Source organism: Ostrea edulis, chromosome 2, assembly GCF_947568905.1.
Source record: "Ostrea edulis chromosome 2, xbOstEdul1.1, whole genome shotgun sequence".
Lineage (NCBI taxonomy): Eukaryota > Metazoa > Mollusca > Bivalvia > Ostreida > Ostreidae > Ostrea > Ostrea edulis.
Window position 1 is genome coordinate 13,299,544 of NC_079165.1, and position 16,377 is coordinate 13,315,920.

The 16,377-nt window shown below is 35.2% G+C and overlaps 1 protein-coding gene across 1 annotated transcript in view; it reads left to right on the forward strand.

Annotated features, from left to right (window-relative positions):
• LOC125678559 (low-density lipoprotein receptor-related protein 4-like) overlaps positions 1-14,450 on the forward strand; it is a 46,812-nt gene extending 32,362 nt beyond the window's left edge. The window contains exons 11-21 of the mRNA XM_048917114.2: positions 213-332; positions 483-710; positions 1,247-1,427; positions 1,662-1,789; positions 1,893-2,049; positions 2,497-2,609; positions 2,693-2,818; positions 2,939-3,106; positions 7,338-7,517; positions 7,659-7,791; positions 11,918-14,450. Of these exons, the coding sequence (XP_048773071.2) occupies positions 213-332; positions 483-710; positions 1,247-1,427; positions 1,662-1,789; positions 1,893-2,049; positions 2,497-2,609; positions 2,693-2,818; positions 2,939-3,106; positions 7,338-7,517; positions 7,659-7,791; positions 11,918-12,110 (1,727 nt within the window). The 3' untranslated portion in view covers positions 12,111-14,450. The remainder of the gene's footprint in view (positions 1-212; positions 333-482; positions 711-1,246; positions 1,428-1,661; positions 1,790-1,892; positions 2,050-2,496; positions 2,610-2,692; positions 2,819-2,938; positions 3,107-7,337; positions 7,518-7,658; positions 7,792-11,917) is intronic.
• Positions 14,451-16,377: the final 1,927 nt, after the last annotated feature.

Consider the following 16,377-nt stretch of genomic DNA (forward strand, 5'->3'; position numbering starts at 1 on the left):
GTAACTTCACCAAAACTGAATTATCCCTGTCTTGTTTCTACTGTGTAATTCTGATGTTAGTACCGCCCATGCGATAACAAGGTGGGGTGAGCTCGTTTTATTACATATGCGACAACAAAACCCTATTGATGATAACCAGATACAATTCCTGAACAACAAAAGAAACCACTGTAAGTATGTGACAAATACATTTATCACGTCTTCAATTACAGGTAGTTGTTATGTCCTGAACGGTGGTTGTGAAGATATATGTATACCGACACGGAGCGGGCGGAAATGTGAATGCGACCTTGGTCTTCAGCTTCAATCAGATTTGAAAACATGTGACAGTAGTGAGTAATAATTAAGTTTAGTATCCCACTTTTCAGACATTGTTGTCATGTTTTTATCCTTCTTTGTAAATTATGAAAAATGTGAAAAAGTATGTTCAAAATAATTAAAATCCATTAATAGAAAATTATATGTTTTGTTGCATTTTGTAGGCGTGTTCTCGACCAATTTCATTCTGGTCGCGGATTACTCACACGGAAGAATCCTACAGATCGACATTAGCACGGGGAATCTGGTTAAATTACCAATAAGTATAAGGACGGTTCCCGGGATCGCATTTGATAAAACAACAACGGAAATCTTCTACTCCGATACCACGACGAAAACTATTATGTCCACTTCGCTACATGGACAGAACACGACTCTATTCTACACAACAGGTATGCTATTATACATATACACATACGCGTTCTCCCCGGCCCCATAGCTATAAAGTGAGATCAAAAGTCATTAAACTTTTCAATTTTATTAATGAAAAAGTGAAGATAACGAACAGTGACCAATGTAAAGGTGAAGATAACGAACAGTGATCAATCTCATAACTCCTATATGGAGTAGAACATAAAGATCTGGTAAAACCCGGACCTCTGGATATACCAGAGGTGGTATCACGTGCCTAAGAGGAGTAAACATCCTTTGTCGACCTGTCTATCTAATAAATTGTATGATGCAACTTTAAAAAGACAAAAACAACAACAATATATAGTTTTGCCTAGTTACTTCAGCTTAATATCATTTATGTCTTTTTTATGTATTTATTGTTCTTTCATTTAGTATGCTGTTTATGTAATGCGCTTTAGGGTAATTTTGTTGATTATATAAAGCTCTAGATATGTTTACAATACTAATACGAGTAATGGTAAACTTTGTAATTGATATGATTCAAACCGCCCACATCTAACTTTCGTTTTCACAGGTTTTGCTTATGCTGATCGTTTGGCGATTGACGATTCAACAGGAATCATTTACTACACCGCAGTGGGACCAACCCCCAGTCAGAGTTATATTGGAGTGGTCCATCGAAAAATATCCCTTCATAAGACTTTGTTGTCTAACCTGCACAGACCAAGAGAAATTGTGCTGTACCCATCAAAAGGGTATGTCCACGACTGGCAGTACTTGATCGTATAAATACACAATTCCATAGAATATCTACGTAAACAAGACTGGGTTTAGATAAATAACAACCACATTGAACGAGGACATATATTCTATAAGCCTGTTTACTTTCAATTCTTCTTTCTGAAGGTGTGTAATAACTACAATAATTGTTGCATCATGAAGGCAAAGTTGCAATATGTAATTCTTTTGGTTTCCTTTTCGATGTTTAGTTTCTTGTACTGGACAGAGTTTGGAAATATAACTGAAATAGGTAGAGCATATATGGACGGAACGTCGAAAATCTATATCGCAACAACTGATCTTGGATGGCCGAACGGTCTTGCAATTGATTATACATGTAAGAAAATACATCTCAAATCTATGAGTTCCTGCATTATCGTTGTTTTTTCAGTAATCCCTGAACGAGATACTGTGGTGTAATGTGTAGAATTCTCTTGTAGCTGAGAGACTCTACTGGACGGATGGACTAAAGAACCGCATCGAGTATTCTGATTTGAATGGCGGAAACAGACGAGTTCTGACGACGGATAATGAAGCACATTTAATGAATATTGTGATACATGAGCATTATCTGTATTACACCGCATGGAATCGACAGTTCGTATAACTAAAATAGTTTTATTTATTTAAACATATTTTACTGAGAAACTCAACAGGATTTGACAACAGGCAGAGCCTATGTAGGCCCTCTCCCAATAACTAAAATAATCATTCTTAATATATCACAAATAGCATGATCCATGGTTATTCATTGCCATAGTATTAATAATGGCTAAATTAAGTGATGTTTTCCAAATTGTCAAATTAATGATTATCAAGTCTATACCCTTCTATATTCATATTGAACATGCTAATACAATCGTGAAATATTGACATTCATTTTCTTCCTCAATTCGCCAAGTGTTCAACCTGCCAAAATTCCCGCTATACAGTCGTTTTATGAATTAAACTTTATTATCTGAAGATTTCTAAATAGTATTTATAGAACTGAGACTTTTTCATATGCATAGCACTTTATTGATATATATGCTTCGTCACGCACAGACGGATTACAAAAATGGACAAAGAAACAGGTTCTAAAGTTACCTTTATGTCAAACCATCCAGAGCTTGGTCGACTTGACAGTCTTGCTATATATGCAGATGATATGAATGATGGTAAGGAAATTAACATCTGGAAAATTCATGAGATGTATAGTATTAGACTTGATTCAGATTAAACCAAGCGTTCTATGTTGTAGTGAGCACAACTTGTTTGAGGAAGAACGGTAATTGCAGCACATTCTGCTTTCCTACGCCATTCGGAAGAACATGTGGGTGTCAGGACAATGTGGATCTACAATCAGACCAAACCACGTGTCAAGGAGGTTTACTGTCTTGTCAATTTTACACAAAAAATAATAAATCACTTAAAGAATTACACACACATACGCTGAGAAGTATTACCACCATATTGCTTTCTTACACCTGTCATTTTTTTTGTTTAGTGTCTCGCTGTATTACTCCACAGAACGTGGAGTTGCCTGACTGCGTTCCATATCCTGGTCAGACTTGCGAATTTAAGTGCAAACCCGGATACCGATTTGCCAACAGCAAGTATGTTACTTGTGATGCTTTCGGCAGATGGGTTCCATCAGTATCTTCCTTGTGCATTGGTAAAGTTCTGATATTCATATTCAACCAATATATATATATATATATATACATGTAATGTGTACTCATCTACTTTTACATTTAATTAATATTGTTCTAGTAATTTAAGAAGATTTAGCGAATTGTTCTAAATTCTAAGTTAGAAAAAAGTGTTTTGTGGCAGTATTTAATTTTATGATTATTTGTTTTACCGTTTTGTTAATACAATGGTGGTCAGAATATTATAAAGAGGATCTTGAACGAGTGCTTATGGCATATGAAACTTGTGATATGAGTTACCGGAATTAATATTTCCCAAATCTTGGCGAGGGAAATATTCAATTCCGGTAATGAATTTCATAAATGTCATATGTCATAAGCACGAGTGTAAGATTCTTTTTATCATACAACTATCAATAAACGCACATTTTGATTTACTGTCTATTTCACAACCTGAGTGTCAAAATTTTTTTTGCTTTCAATTAGATTGTGACGTCGTCGCTACGTTACTGCTTAAAGAAACTTGAAATTATTTACACTTCATAAAGACACACAATCCTCTTGGAACAACCGTGGTGACAACAACAAGGTCTTTTACTGTAAATGTTAACAATTTCAGAGGATGACATGTTGTTTTGTTTTTGTGGTGCATGCATGGTTGACCTACCTTATTTGCATAATTATGAACATGTACTACGATTTCATATCGTTTTTCGGAAGCCCTGCTATGAACCTGGGAAAAGTATTGTTGTGTGATAAAAAACGATATCCCTGACGAAGATGTGATTTCTCATGAATTGTTCTCAATCGCATTTTACAAATTCTATGGTAAAAATGACCTACTTTGCCAATACAACCTATCTTTGGATTAAATGCTGTCTGACGTGTTTCATACCGATTGTTTGGATGTTCCTGGCACACTGTATTTGACTACGCATTACTCTGTTTACCTGATCAAAATATAGAGCTCACGGTGGGTGTGACCGGTCGACAGGGGATGCTCAATCCTAAGCATCTGATCCTACCTCTGGTATATATAGGGGTCCGTGTTAGCCTCTCTGTTTTGTGTACCTTATAGGGGTTATGAGATTGATCACTGTTCGTTATCTTCACCTTTATTTTTAATAGACTCTCATGCGATGAATACAGGAAAGTATGAATTTAAAAAAAGTTCTTGAGAACTGGAGAATATTCAGTATGCTAAAGCGTTTACAGAACAGGAAATTTAATTTAAAAATATTTAATGATACTTCATCACTTCTACAGACAAATTCAACGTATACTTTAGTCATGAAGTATTTTAATACCACATTTCCTGAATAAACCTAGTGTTTACAGATTGCAATGTATATGTGTATTGTTTTGTTAATCCATCCTCAGGTGAATACAAAAAATTATATATATATAGTATTGCCTTTGTCACTTTTTAAAATTCTATGATAATTGTACTTAGCCACATGGAAGATAAATTGGAATTCTTCTTACTTATTTTTAGGTCACCTGAATTCATTCAGGTGACCTATTGCTATCTGTTTTTGTCCGTCGTCGTTCGTCGTGCGACGTGCGTCGTGCGTTAACATTTGAACATTTTCAGCTTCTTCTCTGAAACCCCTGAACCAATTTCAACCAATTTTGGCATATAGCATCTGTGGGTGGAGGGGAACAAAAATTGTGAAATTCGTGGTCCCTGCCCCCCTGGGGCCTGAGGGGTGGAGCAAAAACCATCAAAATGAGTGTAATTTTAAAAAATCTTCTTCTTTACTCCTGGACATCAAGAAGCCAAACTGTGGGCATAATTATAATGAGCGTTGAGCCCTCTACCAAAATTGTGAAATTCATGGCCCCTGGGGCAGGGGTTCTTGTGTTAGGGTGGGGCTTTATTGGTCATATAGTGAAAGTGTAGAAATTCTTTGAAAATCTTCTTTTCTGTCTCTGGGTATTAAGTAGACAAACTAATAGCATGGTAATGATGAGCAAGGATGCCTCTTTATACCCCCTGCAACAAGTTGGGGGGGGTATACTGGAATCGGGTTGTCCGTCTGTCCGTCCGTCCGTCTGTAGACGCAATGGTTTCCGGGCTCTAAAGCATTATCCTTTCCACCTACCGTCACCATATGATATATATGGACTACCCATGGGATGAAGATGTTCCCTATTGATTTTGGGGTCAAAAGGTCAAGCGCACTGGACATTGAAGTAGCAATATGGTTTCTGGGCTCTAAAGCGTTATCCTTTCCACCTACAGTCACCATATCAAACATATGGACTACCCATGGGATGAAGATGTTCCCTATTGATTTTGGGGTCAAAAGGTCAAGCGCACTGGACATTGAAGTAGCAATATGGTTTCTGGGCTCTAAAGCGTTATCCTTTCCACCTACAGTCACCATATCAAACATATGGACTACCCATGGGATGAAGATGTTCCCTATATATTTTGAGGTCAAAAGGTCAAAGGTCACGCTCACTGGACATTGAAGTAGCAATATGATTTCCGGGCTCTAAAGCGTTATCCTTTCCACCTACAGTCACCATATCATATATATGGACTACCCATGGGATGAAGATGTTCCCTATCGATTTTGGGGTCAAAAGGTCAAAGGTCATGCGCACTGGACATCGAAGTAGCAACACTCAGAAAAGAGGTAGTTTATACCTATTACCAACACCCTTTGGGAGATTGGGGTAAGCGGGGGGTATTCTTAGTGAGCATTGCTCACAGTACCTCTTGTTAAAAATTGTGAAATTCATGGCCCCTAGATCAGGGGTTCTGTTGCTAGGGTGGGGCTCTATAAGTGATATAGTGAAAATGCATTATTTCTTTGAAAATCTTCTTCTCTGTCCTTGGGTATTAAGTAGACAAACCAATAGCATGGTTATGATGAGCAAGGATGCCTCTTTCAAAATTGTGAAATTCATGGCCCCTGGGTCAGGGGTTCTGGTATTAGGGTGGGGCCCTATTGATCATATAGTGAAAATGCATTTTATTTCTTTGAAAATCTTCTCCTCTGCTGCTGGGTATTAGGTAGACAAACTAATAGTATGATAATGATGATCAAGGATGCTTCTTTCAAAACTGAAATTTATGGCCCCTGGGTCAGGGGTTCTGGTGCAATGGCGGGGCTGACCACATAGCTATTCAATGTTTCTTCCATCCAAAAGTAAAATTCTTATATTTAAACACAAACCTAATTCAAACATTGGAAGGTTGTTACATGATACTCAGGTGACCTATAAGGCCCCTGGGCCTCTTGTTTCTTTATACCGATTGTTAAGCCGTTCTTGACACACTGATTTTGACTGCGGATAACTCCGTTTACTTGATCAGGATATAGGACTCACGGCGGGTGTGACCGGTCGACAGGGGATGCTTACTCCTCCTAGTCACCTGATCTCACATCTGGTGTGTCCAGGGGTCCGTGTTTGCCCAACTATCTATTTTTTATTGCTTGTAGGAGTTATGAGATTGATCACTGTTCGTTATCGTCACCTTTCATTCCAACTTGATGTGTTTCAAGGAAGATAAAATTTCATTACAGGGAATTCTCTTTATTGCTCTAGAATTTTAAATTTACAATTCAGAAGTTCTCCTATGAGCTGAAAGTCACCTGTGACAAAATTCTTTAAAGTCTGCAGATGTTCGTCTCTGTTCATGGCACTTTAAATTTTTCCAAGATGTTAAAGTATGAGGGAGACTGATAAGATGGTATAACGTGTCTGATATAAAGTTTTCAAACTTTTTACATGTATTTCCATATACACTACTCTGTAGCCTGGAAGATTGTTGATATACACCTCCATTTAAAAAGGTGTCTAGTGTTCTTAATCATTGGTACATTTGATGATATAAAACTGCCAAACATATACATGTTAATCGCTCAAACACACCTCTACATGTACTTCTGACAAATAATTAGATAACGCTTAAGTTAAGTAAATTCACTACAAATAATGGAACAAAGCGAGATGGGGATACTAGAATGCAGAGCCCTGTTGTTGACGTGGATTCGGTGGAAAAAGGGTTGATCTGTAAATGTTACACTAAATGATAATACAATTCGTGAACTATCTGAATTTCTCTTCTTTTTTTCTTTCAAGAAAATAATTCTTAACGTGGGAATATGAAAGAGAGAACCCCTGGTACATTACAGTGGGCCGATTTGTTACTCACTAATTTCTGGTTTAGGTCATTTTGTGTCTACTACACAACACATCAGGAGAATAACACTTTTATCGTATCTACCTTTTTTCCAGAAATAACCTGTCCATTGGAAATTAGTAATGGTAATTTGTCTGCTTCCTGTGGAGGACGAGTCGGAGAACAATGCGGGGTCCTTTGTGCAAAGAATTTTGTATCTGTCTCTCTACAATTAGTTTGTACAAATTCAGGATCCTGGAATAGAGAAACACGCAATATTTGTGTACAAACTGCGCGTATGTGTTGATAATCATGTTCTTCGATTTTGTCCATTTCATAGTGTTTAGGTTGAGATTTTCGGATGCATTTTCAGTCATGTTATAAATCTAAATCCTTAGTATTTGTATTCTAATTGTTGTTCCATATTCTCGTTACAGAAAACACAACTGCACAGCAAAAGAACGACGGTGTTCAAACGTACATTTATATCGGATCATCGATTGCGGGGGCTACTGCAATAGTAATTGTAATAGTTGCTGTTGCGTGTTGCATCAAAAGAAAACCATATCGGTAAAATATGTGGCATCACAAAACAATTCATGTAGTAGTGTCTGACCGTATTGGACAATAACACATATACTTTCAGGTTCCCAGGGTACCTCTGTTGATCCTCTATGATCTGTTTCCATCAGTAATTATTCGAAAATATTTAAATCTTCTGAAACCACCTATCCCTGTTTCACTAATTTTGGTATTGCGATTACCAAGATCCCTATCCCTTTCTAGCCTTGGGAGTGGAAACGAAACGTGCAAATTAACAAGAGGCTAACGCAACAGTTACGTGGGTATCAAACAAGTAGATAAGATTAGTAGTGGTTCATGTTTACATTGCAGTCATTGTATATTCAGACTCAGATGTAAGAGTTGTGTGCAGTGGAGGATACCATCAGAGATGTAGGATTTGTGTGGGGGTTAAGGGAGGAGACCATCATTACTTGTAATGTGTTTCTTTATTGCAACACTAAAGTCTTGATAAATGTATATCCAATGACTTTGACCTTGAAAGAATTATTTTGGTCCAGGGGTGACGTGTTACACTAACTGGCCATGACGATATGATTTAAACTTCTCTGGAAAGACAAATATTTTAATAGTAATTTAGACCTTGATGATATATATTTTTCAGTGCTTTGGCACAGTTTGTGGTAATAGTACCGGTATATGATTTTAATGTGTTTCCATTACAAAAATCATGGTGACCATTTTCAACCTGGAATCCTGAAGACTTTCTCTTGTCAAGAGATACCTCACGTGCACACATTTTTAGTCATAGATTTTTGCCCTGAGTGGAACAGTCGTGGTATCTTGGTAATGAGGGCGCTTGTTTCGCAACCAGAACGTTAGGCTTCGGTTCTTGATCCCGGTGCCTCGAACACACAACCGAAACGCTCGACCTCGGTTCTCGATCCTAGAACGGTCAAACACAAAACGCTTAACATTTGCCAAGCGTCTGGGATTAGAAGTGAAGGTCACGAGTCTTTTGGAACGAGAATCCCTTGTTATTGTACATAGGTGTTGGCATGAGAAAAAAATCTTCACTGCTATAACCTCGAATAATCTTTACAGGAAACGATTGTTTCGATGGATACGCCTCACCAAATATCAGGGTGTTATCGGCAAGCCCATGGTCTGAATACTACATCTGTCTAAATTGCTTTTTCAACTATCGTTTAAAGTATTTTCTCATTTTGTATCTTTCCAGATTATGTAAATTTGCCATGTGTTATCAATAATGATATTTTCTAGGAAAAACGAATACTGTAGTAGTTACATATATATTTAGAAAAAACTATTTGCTATCTATCTTAAATGTTTATCACACTATATATATATATATATATATATATATATATATATATATACAGAATTCTACCCTGACCGGATATTATAAAGCAAGGAAAGAAGATGAAGTTAGGACTTCATTTCACGATATTTTGTTTATATCAAAATCATTTAGGAAGGAAATTAAGGGATTTGTTTAAGAATACTTTCAAAACAAAAATTAATGAAGGGAGATGTACAGATAGAGACACACAGAGATAGTGGAGTGTGAGAGAGATGATGATCAACAACTTAGGTCTGTCATAGGTCTTGGGGATCTCGAAAGCTTAACACTCTTATCAAAATATTTATGATCAGCATTATATATACAGTACAATGAAAAATTGCAGGTTAAGAAGTGTGATCAATTTCATAAATCCTATAAAGAATACAAAATCAAATGTAGGGCAATCACGAATCTCTGGATACACCAGAATTTGGGTCAGACAGCCGTTTCACTAAGCGATCGTAGATCGTGAACTTAGATGTAAATGTGAACGTAGTACTTGCGACCGTTTCACTAAAAGTTACGAGTTCGATTTACGACCAATATCAATCGTGACTCTACATTGTCGTAAGTGCTCCTACATGCAGGTAAATGAGCAAAGTGGCCCCCATGATGGCTTTGCTCGATATAATTTTGTAGTAGTATTTACGTGACTGAGTTTGTTGACACTGTGGAGGAAGAAAACAAACACATTGACTTGTAGTTTACTTTTGTACGAGAATAGGGTGCTATCCGAGCCCGAATTTGAAATTAATTAGAGTTATCCTTCTTTGCTAAGCACAAATGTTTACAAAAGTAATACATTCATCGCTCCACTCTTCTATTTCCATCACCGGTGATTACTACTTTTAAAGAAGTGAAGAGGAGCAGTCAATATACCGAACTTTGCATGTAAAAATCAAGAAAACAGTTGTAAAAAATGGAGGAGGGGTGTTGCTATATGTGCCTGCATCACCATTTTATTAGTGTACATATGTATATAGTTATATCAGATTAGGCAGAATTTTCAAGATATCTTAATTCTTATAGACATGTTCAGAAATGAAAACCTTTTTCGGTAACAGTTAATTTATATCGGATACCTTTGATGCAACTTACTAAATGCACAACACATATACATTCGACTGATAAATAATACAAATTTGCAGCTAGGGAAATATGATATCATCATAGTTTAGTAATGGTGGAAGTGTTAAAATTCCGATTTTGCAAGTGGAACGTTTCTGAAGAGTTTTATGAAGGTCGTTAGGAATTGAATATACAAACTAGATACACAAGAAAGGGATGAGTCGTTATCGGACCTTTTAATCTCCAATCTCTTGTTATCAGTAATATTTTTTGATATATAACATCACGCTTACATGCCTAAATCATAAAATACAAATGCATTGGAAAAATAAATTTCAAGTCATTTCAAGGGACAGGAATAACAATATTGATATGCTTTCTAGATACATGCACCTTCATCTTTTCTTGGAACGAAATCAAATATATTTTCATACCACCTTGTTTACAGGAGAATCTCAAAATAGAACATAGAGAACTGTTAAACACTGAAGTATATATGATATAGTGGGAGTCGTGAACAATGTGCAATCAAAGTACTCGGCGTATTCTGATTTGATATCATTAAAGGGACCGATTCACGATTTTCCCTAAAATTTTCTTTTTCACTTTTAGTGATCAAAATCCACTTTCTAATGTGTTTAAAAGAGTTCACATAAAAATAAAGGTTATACATTATGACAGAAGCTCATTTTAGATAGTTTATCATTTGTTTTGTAAACAAAGATTGCAATATGTTATTGTTTACGAATTTTTAAAAAAGAAATGGATATCAATCTAAGTTTATATCTTTCACATTTCAAGCAGTTTTGGGGTAAAATGTGTCATATAAAAGTTAATATTTGTGACTATGCAAAATTAAGATGCATTATATTATAAAATCAATATTTCACTTGTTTGTTTGTATACATAAAAAGACTCGAGTCTTTGTTTGCATAACACAGATTTAAAGCTAAAATATTGCTTTTATTCATTCTTTCAGAAGGTCAAAATTTTGGCTGTCAACATTAATTGAATTATATTTTAAATGTTGACCATAAAAAATGAAAAATATTTTTATCAAAAATCGTGAACCAGTCCCTTTAAGATGAATTTCATATTTGTGTTATCAACACTTTTGGTATTAAGAACTTGTTAGGTGATACTCAGGTGACCACGAAGACCCGAATGTCTCTTGTTTGATCACCAATCTTCAGTTTGATTGTCATTGACGGCTTCATGTTTAAATCTATATTTTGTACGTCATAAAACTAGTTTCAATCGCCATTGAGCATTAAAGTTGATATACATTCAAATACATGTATTTAACAAACGTACTTCAAGGTAAATGGGAGGACAGGGTACAGAAGAGGGGAAAATAAATTTAAAAAGGAAGGGAAGTTGGAGGGGAAGATGGGAAGGGATGGAGAAACAGAAAAATGAGGGAAGAAAATAGACCTGCAACTCATATTCCTAAACACCAACCCTTATATTAATCGTGTTCTTGCATACCGCAGGGGTGCGATGCTAGTTCAAGATTGTTTCTATGTCATTTCAAGTAGTCTGTCTGAAAAATACCGATGTTGATATAAAGAAATCCATTGGGATCTTCATTTGTTCATTCATAAGGTATCATTAAGAAATCTATAATCAAAATAAAATTGTATCCAGAGATTAGAAATAGATAATTCAGTATTCCTTAATCTAGGCATTCTCTCTCTCTCTCCATCCATCAAAATCTGACGTCATCATATTGTTTTGTAGATACGTTTACAAACGATCGTCTGCAACGGATGACAATTCTTACTTAACGTTCAGAAATGGCGGATACTTGACAGGCAGTAACATGCCAGAACGTCCGGTTTCAGATCAGTACGTTACCATTGACGACACATTCGCTTCCGGTTACGAAGATCCAGTGAAAGGAACCTATCTCAACCCCATATCTGGTGTCTAACTGAAACGATGCTAATTCAACAGCATGTCATCCTTCGTATCTAATTTGAATATTTTGATTTATTAAACTTGCTGTAGTCAAAAACTGGTATAGTCAAAAACCACACTCTTTGAATCTGTATATTTTACTAAATGTAAAAGACTAAAGTGTTCATGTGTGTATTTTATGCTTATTACCTTGTTAAACCACTTTTAAAATATCTTGTACGTACGACTTACTGTATGTCGTTTGTACCACTTATTATCTCGTTATAACGACTTAGTATCTCGTTTTTACGACTTATTATCTCATTATTACGACTTAGTATCTCATTTGTACGACTTATTATTTCGTTATTATGGCTTATTATCTCGTTATTACGACTTAGTATCTCGTAATAACGACTCATTATGTCGTTCGTACGACTTAGTGTTTCTCGTAACTACAAGTTATTATCTCGTTCGTACGAGTTAGTATCTCGTTCGTACGAGTTATTATCTCATCATTACAACTTATTATCTCGTTATTACGACTTATTATGTCGTTCGTACGACTTATTATCTCGTAAATACAACTTATTATCTCGTTATAACGACTTATTATGTCGTTCGTACGACTTATTATCTCGTAAATACAACTTATTATCTCGTTATAACGACTTATTATGTCGTTCGTACGACTTATTATCTCGTAAATACAACTTATTATCTCGTTATAACGACTTATTATGTCGTACGTACGACTTAGTATGTGTCGTATATACGACTTAGTATCTCGTACGTACGACATATTATATCGTAATAACGACTTATTATCTCGTACGTATGACTTAGTATCTTGTTCGTACGACTTAGTATCTCGTACGTACGACATAGCAAAACTTTATATCAATTGGCAGCAATACGCTTCCATAAAAATAGAATAAGCGAAGGATATAAAATATATACCATTCACACTTACTTCAAGCAAAATGCAAATACATGTACATAAATACTACTGTACTTATAAACATGACATGTATGCTCGCCATGAAAACGCATCGAATGCGGACGACTATTTACCTGGGTCTACTCGTAATATGTGTAAAGGACCGAAGATGTACTTGTACACTTGTTGAGAATACTCTAAATAGTAGTAAAATAATATTTACCCTGTATTGTGCATGAGTCCTTATACCGCATGATTTACTGGTCGAAGTATTGCAGATCTGTAAATCAGGAAATCATTTACGTAGATAAATTGTATATATAATTTGCGTATACAACACTGTACGAGTGTATGGGATGTGAGAGAGAGAGAGAGAGAGAGAGAGAGAGAGAGAGAGATTTTTTCAAACGATGATCTTGTAATAATCACACTTATTAAGAAAAATGACATCGTTAATTCAATAAAAGAGAAGAACAGTAACTCAATATTACTCTCATTAATTGATAGTACAGATTTATTTGATTGATTTTCATTTCGTAGATCTGGCCCAATGGATATATACTGAAAATAGACATACCGCTGTACGTCGAAATTTCAAATCAAATGTATTCGATAAGATGTTAGTATTCATAAATCAGTGAAATTCGTGTTGAGGTTTGATTTTATATGATACAATGTCAATATACTATAATGCACGAGTAGGATTTGCAAACGACAAGGGTATAAATATTTTCAATTTTCATTAGTAGTATCAATATCTATATGATCACGAAAAAACATTATATAAATTCTGGATATTGCGCAATTCGGAGTTTATATGGAACCTGGTCCGTTTGTATTTGTAGTTTTAACGGATCTCAGTCCGTTTTGTATTCACATATTAGAATTTCTGTTGTTTGTCCTGTTAGACGATAGCATTATCATTATCTTTCCATTCGCTCTATTCAGTTCACAAAGTTCTTTTTCTATGTTTGTGATAAATTTAAGTCCCTTTAATTAATAAACATTCCAAGCCTCTGTTATCTTTGCGTTTTATTGAGAAAATAATCGATTGGTAAGGTATCCTTTTTCGCGGGGTTTTTCTATTGTATTGCGTGCAGTACATGACAAAATTTAGTAGATTTTGTTTTAGAATTTTGTCAAACTTGAAAATCGTGTTTCCTTCTTGTGAAATATTGTTTCAAAATTTTCTGTGTTGGTTTATATGTATCACAGGGTTTTAACATGAGATTTGTGCATGTTTTCTTAAGAACTAGAAATTATATGTATTTTGATTGATATGAATATTTTTGTGTTTTCAAGTAATCTAATCACTCACATGTTCAACTGATTTGTTCCTTTATTGAAAAAATGTGTGTACAATTGTGTATTTCTTCCTTTTGTAGCTTTACACCATCATAATGGAGAATACCAAATAAACACTTATTTGAAACAGTTCTTGGTTAGCTGTCTGCTTCTAAGGCAGCACACTATAATTTATATCCGGATTCATACACCGATTTAGATATCAATAAAAACAAAGCTGCATAGCTTGGGGGAGGGGGTTCTAATGAGTCTGGTGAAATTAAAAGAAGGAACCCCACATTTGTATTCAAACTAGATGTACTTCAAAATGAATTCATTTCTGCTCTGACTGAAAGCATGTTTCTAAATTTTCGGGAATTACAAAATAATTAATAGGGGAACACATAAATTCGAGCTACTTTGGAATTTAATGAAATGCAGATATGCACCTTTCTTTCAACACGAATTGATATGTTGTTACAGGCACGTATACAGGGGGTAGTGGTGGGCAGGGAGTCTGGTCTGCTCTCCCCACCTTTTTTTTTTTAACAATTTACTGTTTTCCGTGATTCTAATAAACAAAGTCAGTATTTTCTACATGCACAGTTCAAACTAATATTTTTTCAAAAAAATGGTAATGAATACAATTATGAGCATGAATTTCTGTAAGTTTCCAATATATTGTCAAATTTTAAAATAACTGGAATTTTTTAATGCTTGTAAGCTTACATTTATATAAGTGATCAATTTTCTTTCCTTCTGTGAAATGATATTATTGTACATCGAAGTAGGTCTCTCTCTCTCTCTCTCTCTCTCTCTCTCTCTCTCTCTCTCTCTCTCTCTCTCTCTCCAGTTCAATCAATGCAAATGGACATGCAGAGACCATAAATAATTATGTGGTTTCCAAAGAGACGAAACTATATTTTCGTTTATATACATGTATTTCCTTTTATACGTGTCTTTGTGTAATCAATTGTTTATTATGGATTGCCAATGTAATACTCGTATTTTCACACAGATGTATGTTTCCGACCATTAATCCCTTATTTATATATTCAAGTTTGTATATGATCATCAATAAATTTTAATTGTGCACGCAATATATCCAGCCAGATACTCAGTGTATATGTACGTGCATGATTAGATTCCCGATTTTTATAAACTGCAAAACCCCTAACCAGACAAGCATTCAATGCAGGAAAATCTTTCGACCCTTGATACCTCCTCTGATTGAAGACATCCTGTTTGACACGGGTGAAGTGCGTCGCAGTCTGTATAATGGAATGACAACGTGTTGTAAAGTTCTAACGAAATACAAATGGAGTTTATCATTTTGTTTCGTAGATTTATCAAAATAAAGAGAATCTAATATTTTCGGTAAATGCACATCTCCGATACCTGTTGAATAGATGTCCGCATTTGATACATTTTTTTTGGCGAGTATGCCATGTGCATTACATATTATGCAGATGACATGCACCTGTATTTTGCAAGAATTGATATAAATGATATATTTTATGCTCTTTGTTTATTCCATTCTATCAGTATGTAATTGGCAAATGATTTATCTCCATTTATTTCATAAGAAACTGCAAATATTTGCATGCACTTGCAAGTATGCAAGAAAAGCTTGTTTTTTTTGCATTTTTGTCTAAATTATCTAAACTTTCAGAATGTTGAATTGGTATACAATAAATATTTTGTAATTTTGAGCAAAGCATAATGTTTTAAAATGTGATTTTATATGTTTCTCATTCCCTATATATTACTCTCGGAGATGTGCACTGGTCGAGTCCACCTAGAAAAATCACTCATGTTTGACAATCACATTTGGGGTATATACGGGTAGAGTAAATTAGGCTACTTGAGAGAAATATGGCGGATAAGATGAGAAAGGTGTACGTATTCATTAATTCATGTCAGCTTTAAGTGTACTAGTATGTACCCTAAATGTGATTGTTGCACCAGATTAATTAATTTCTGTGGAAACTAGGGGGTTATCTACATGTATAATCGGTCTTTCCGATAGAATATCAATACCCCCTACCCCCTCATTTCCACAGAGATTACATATTAA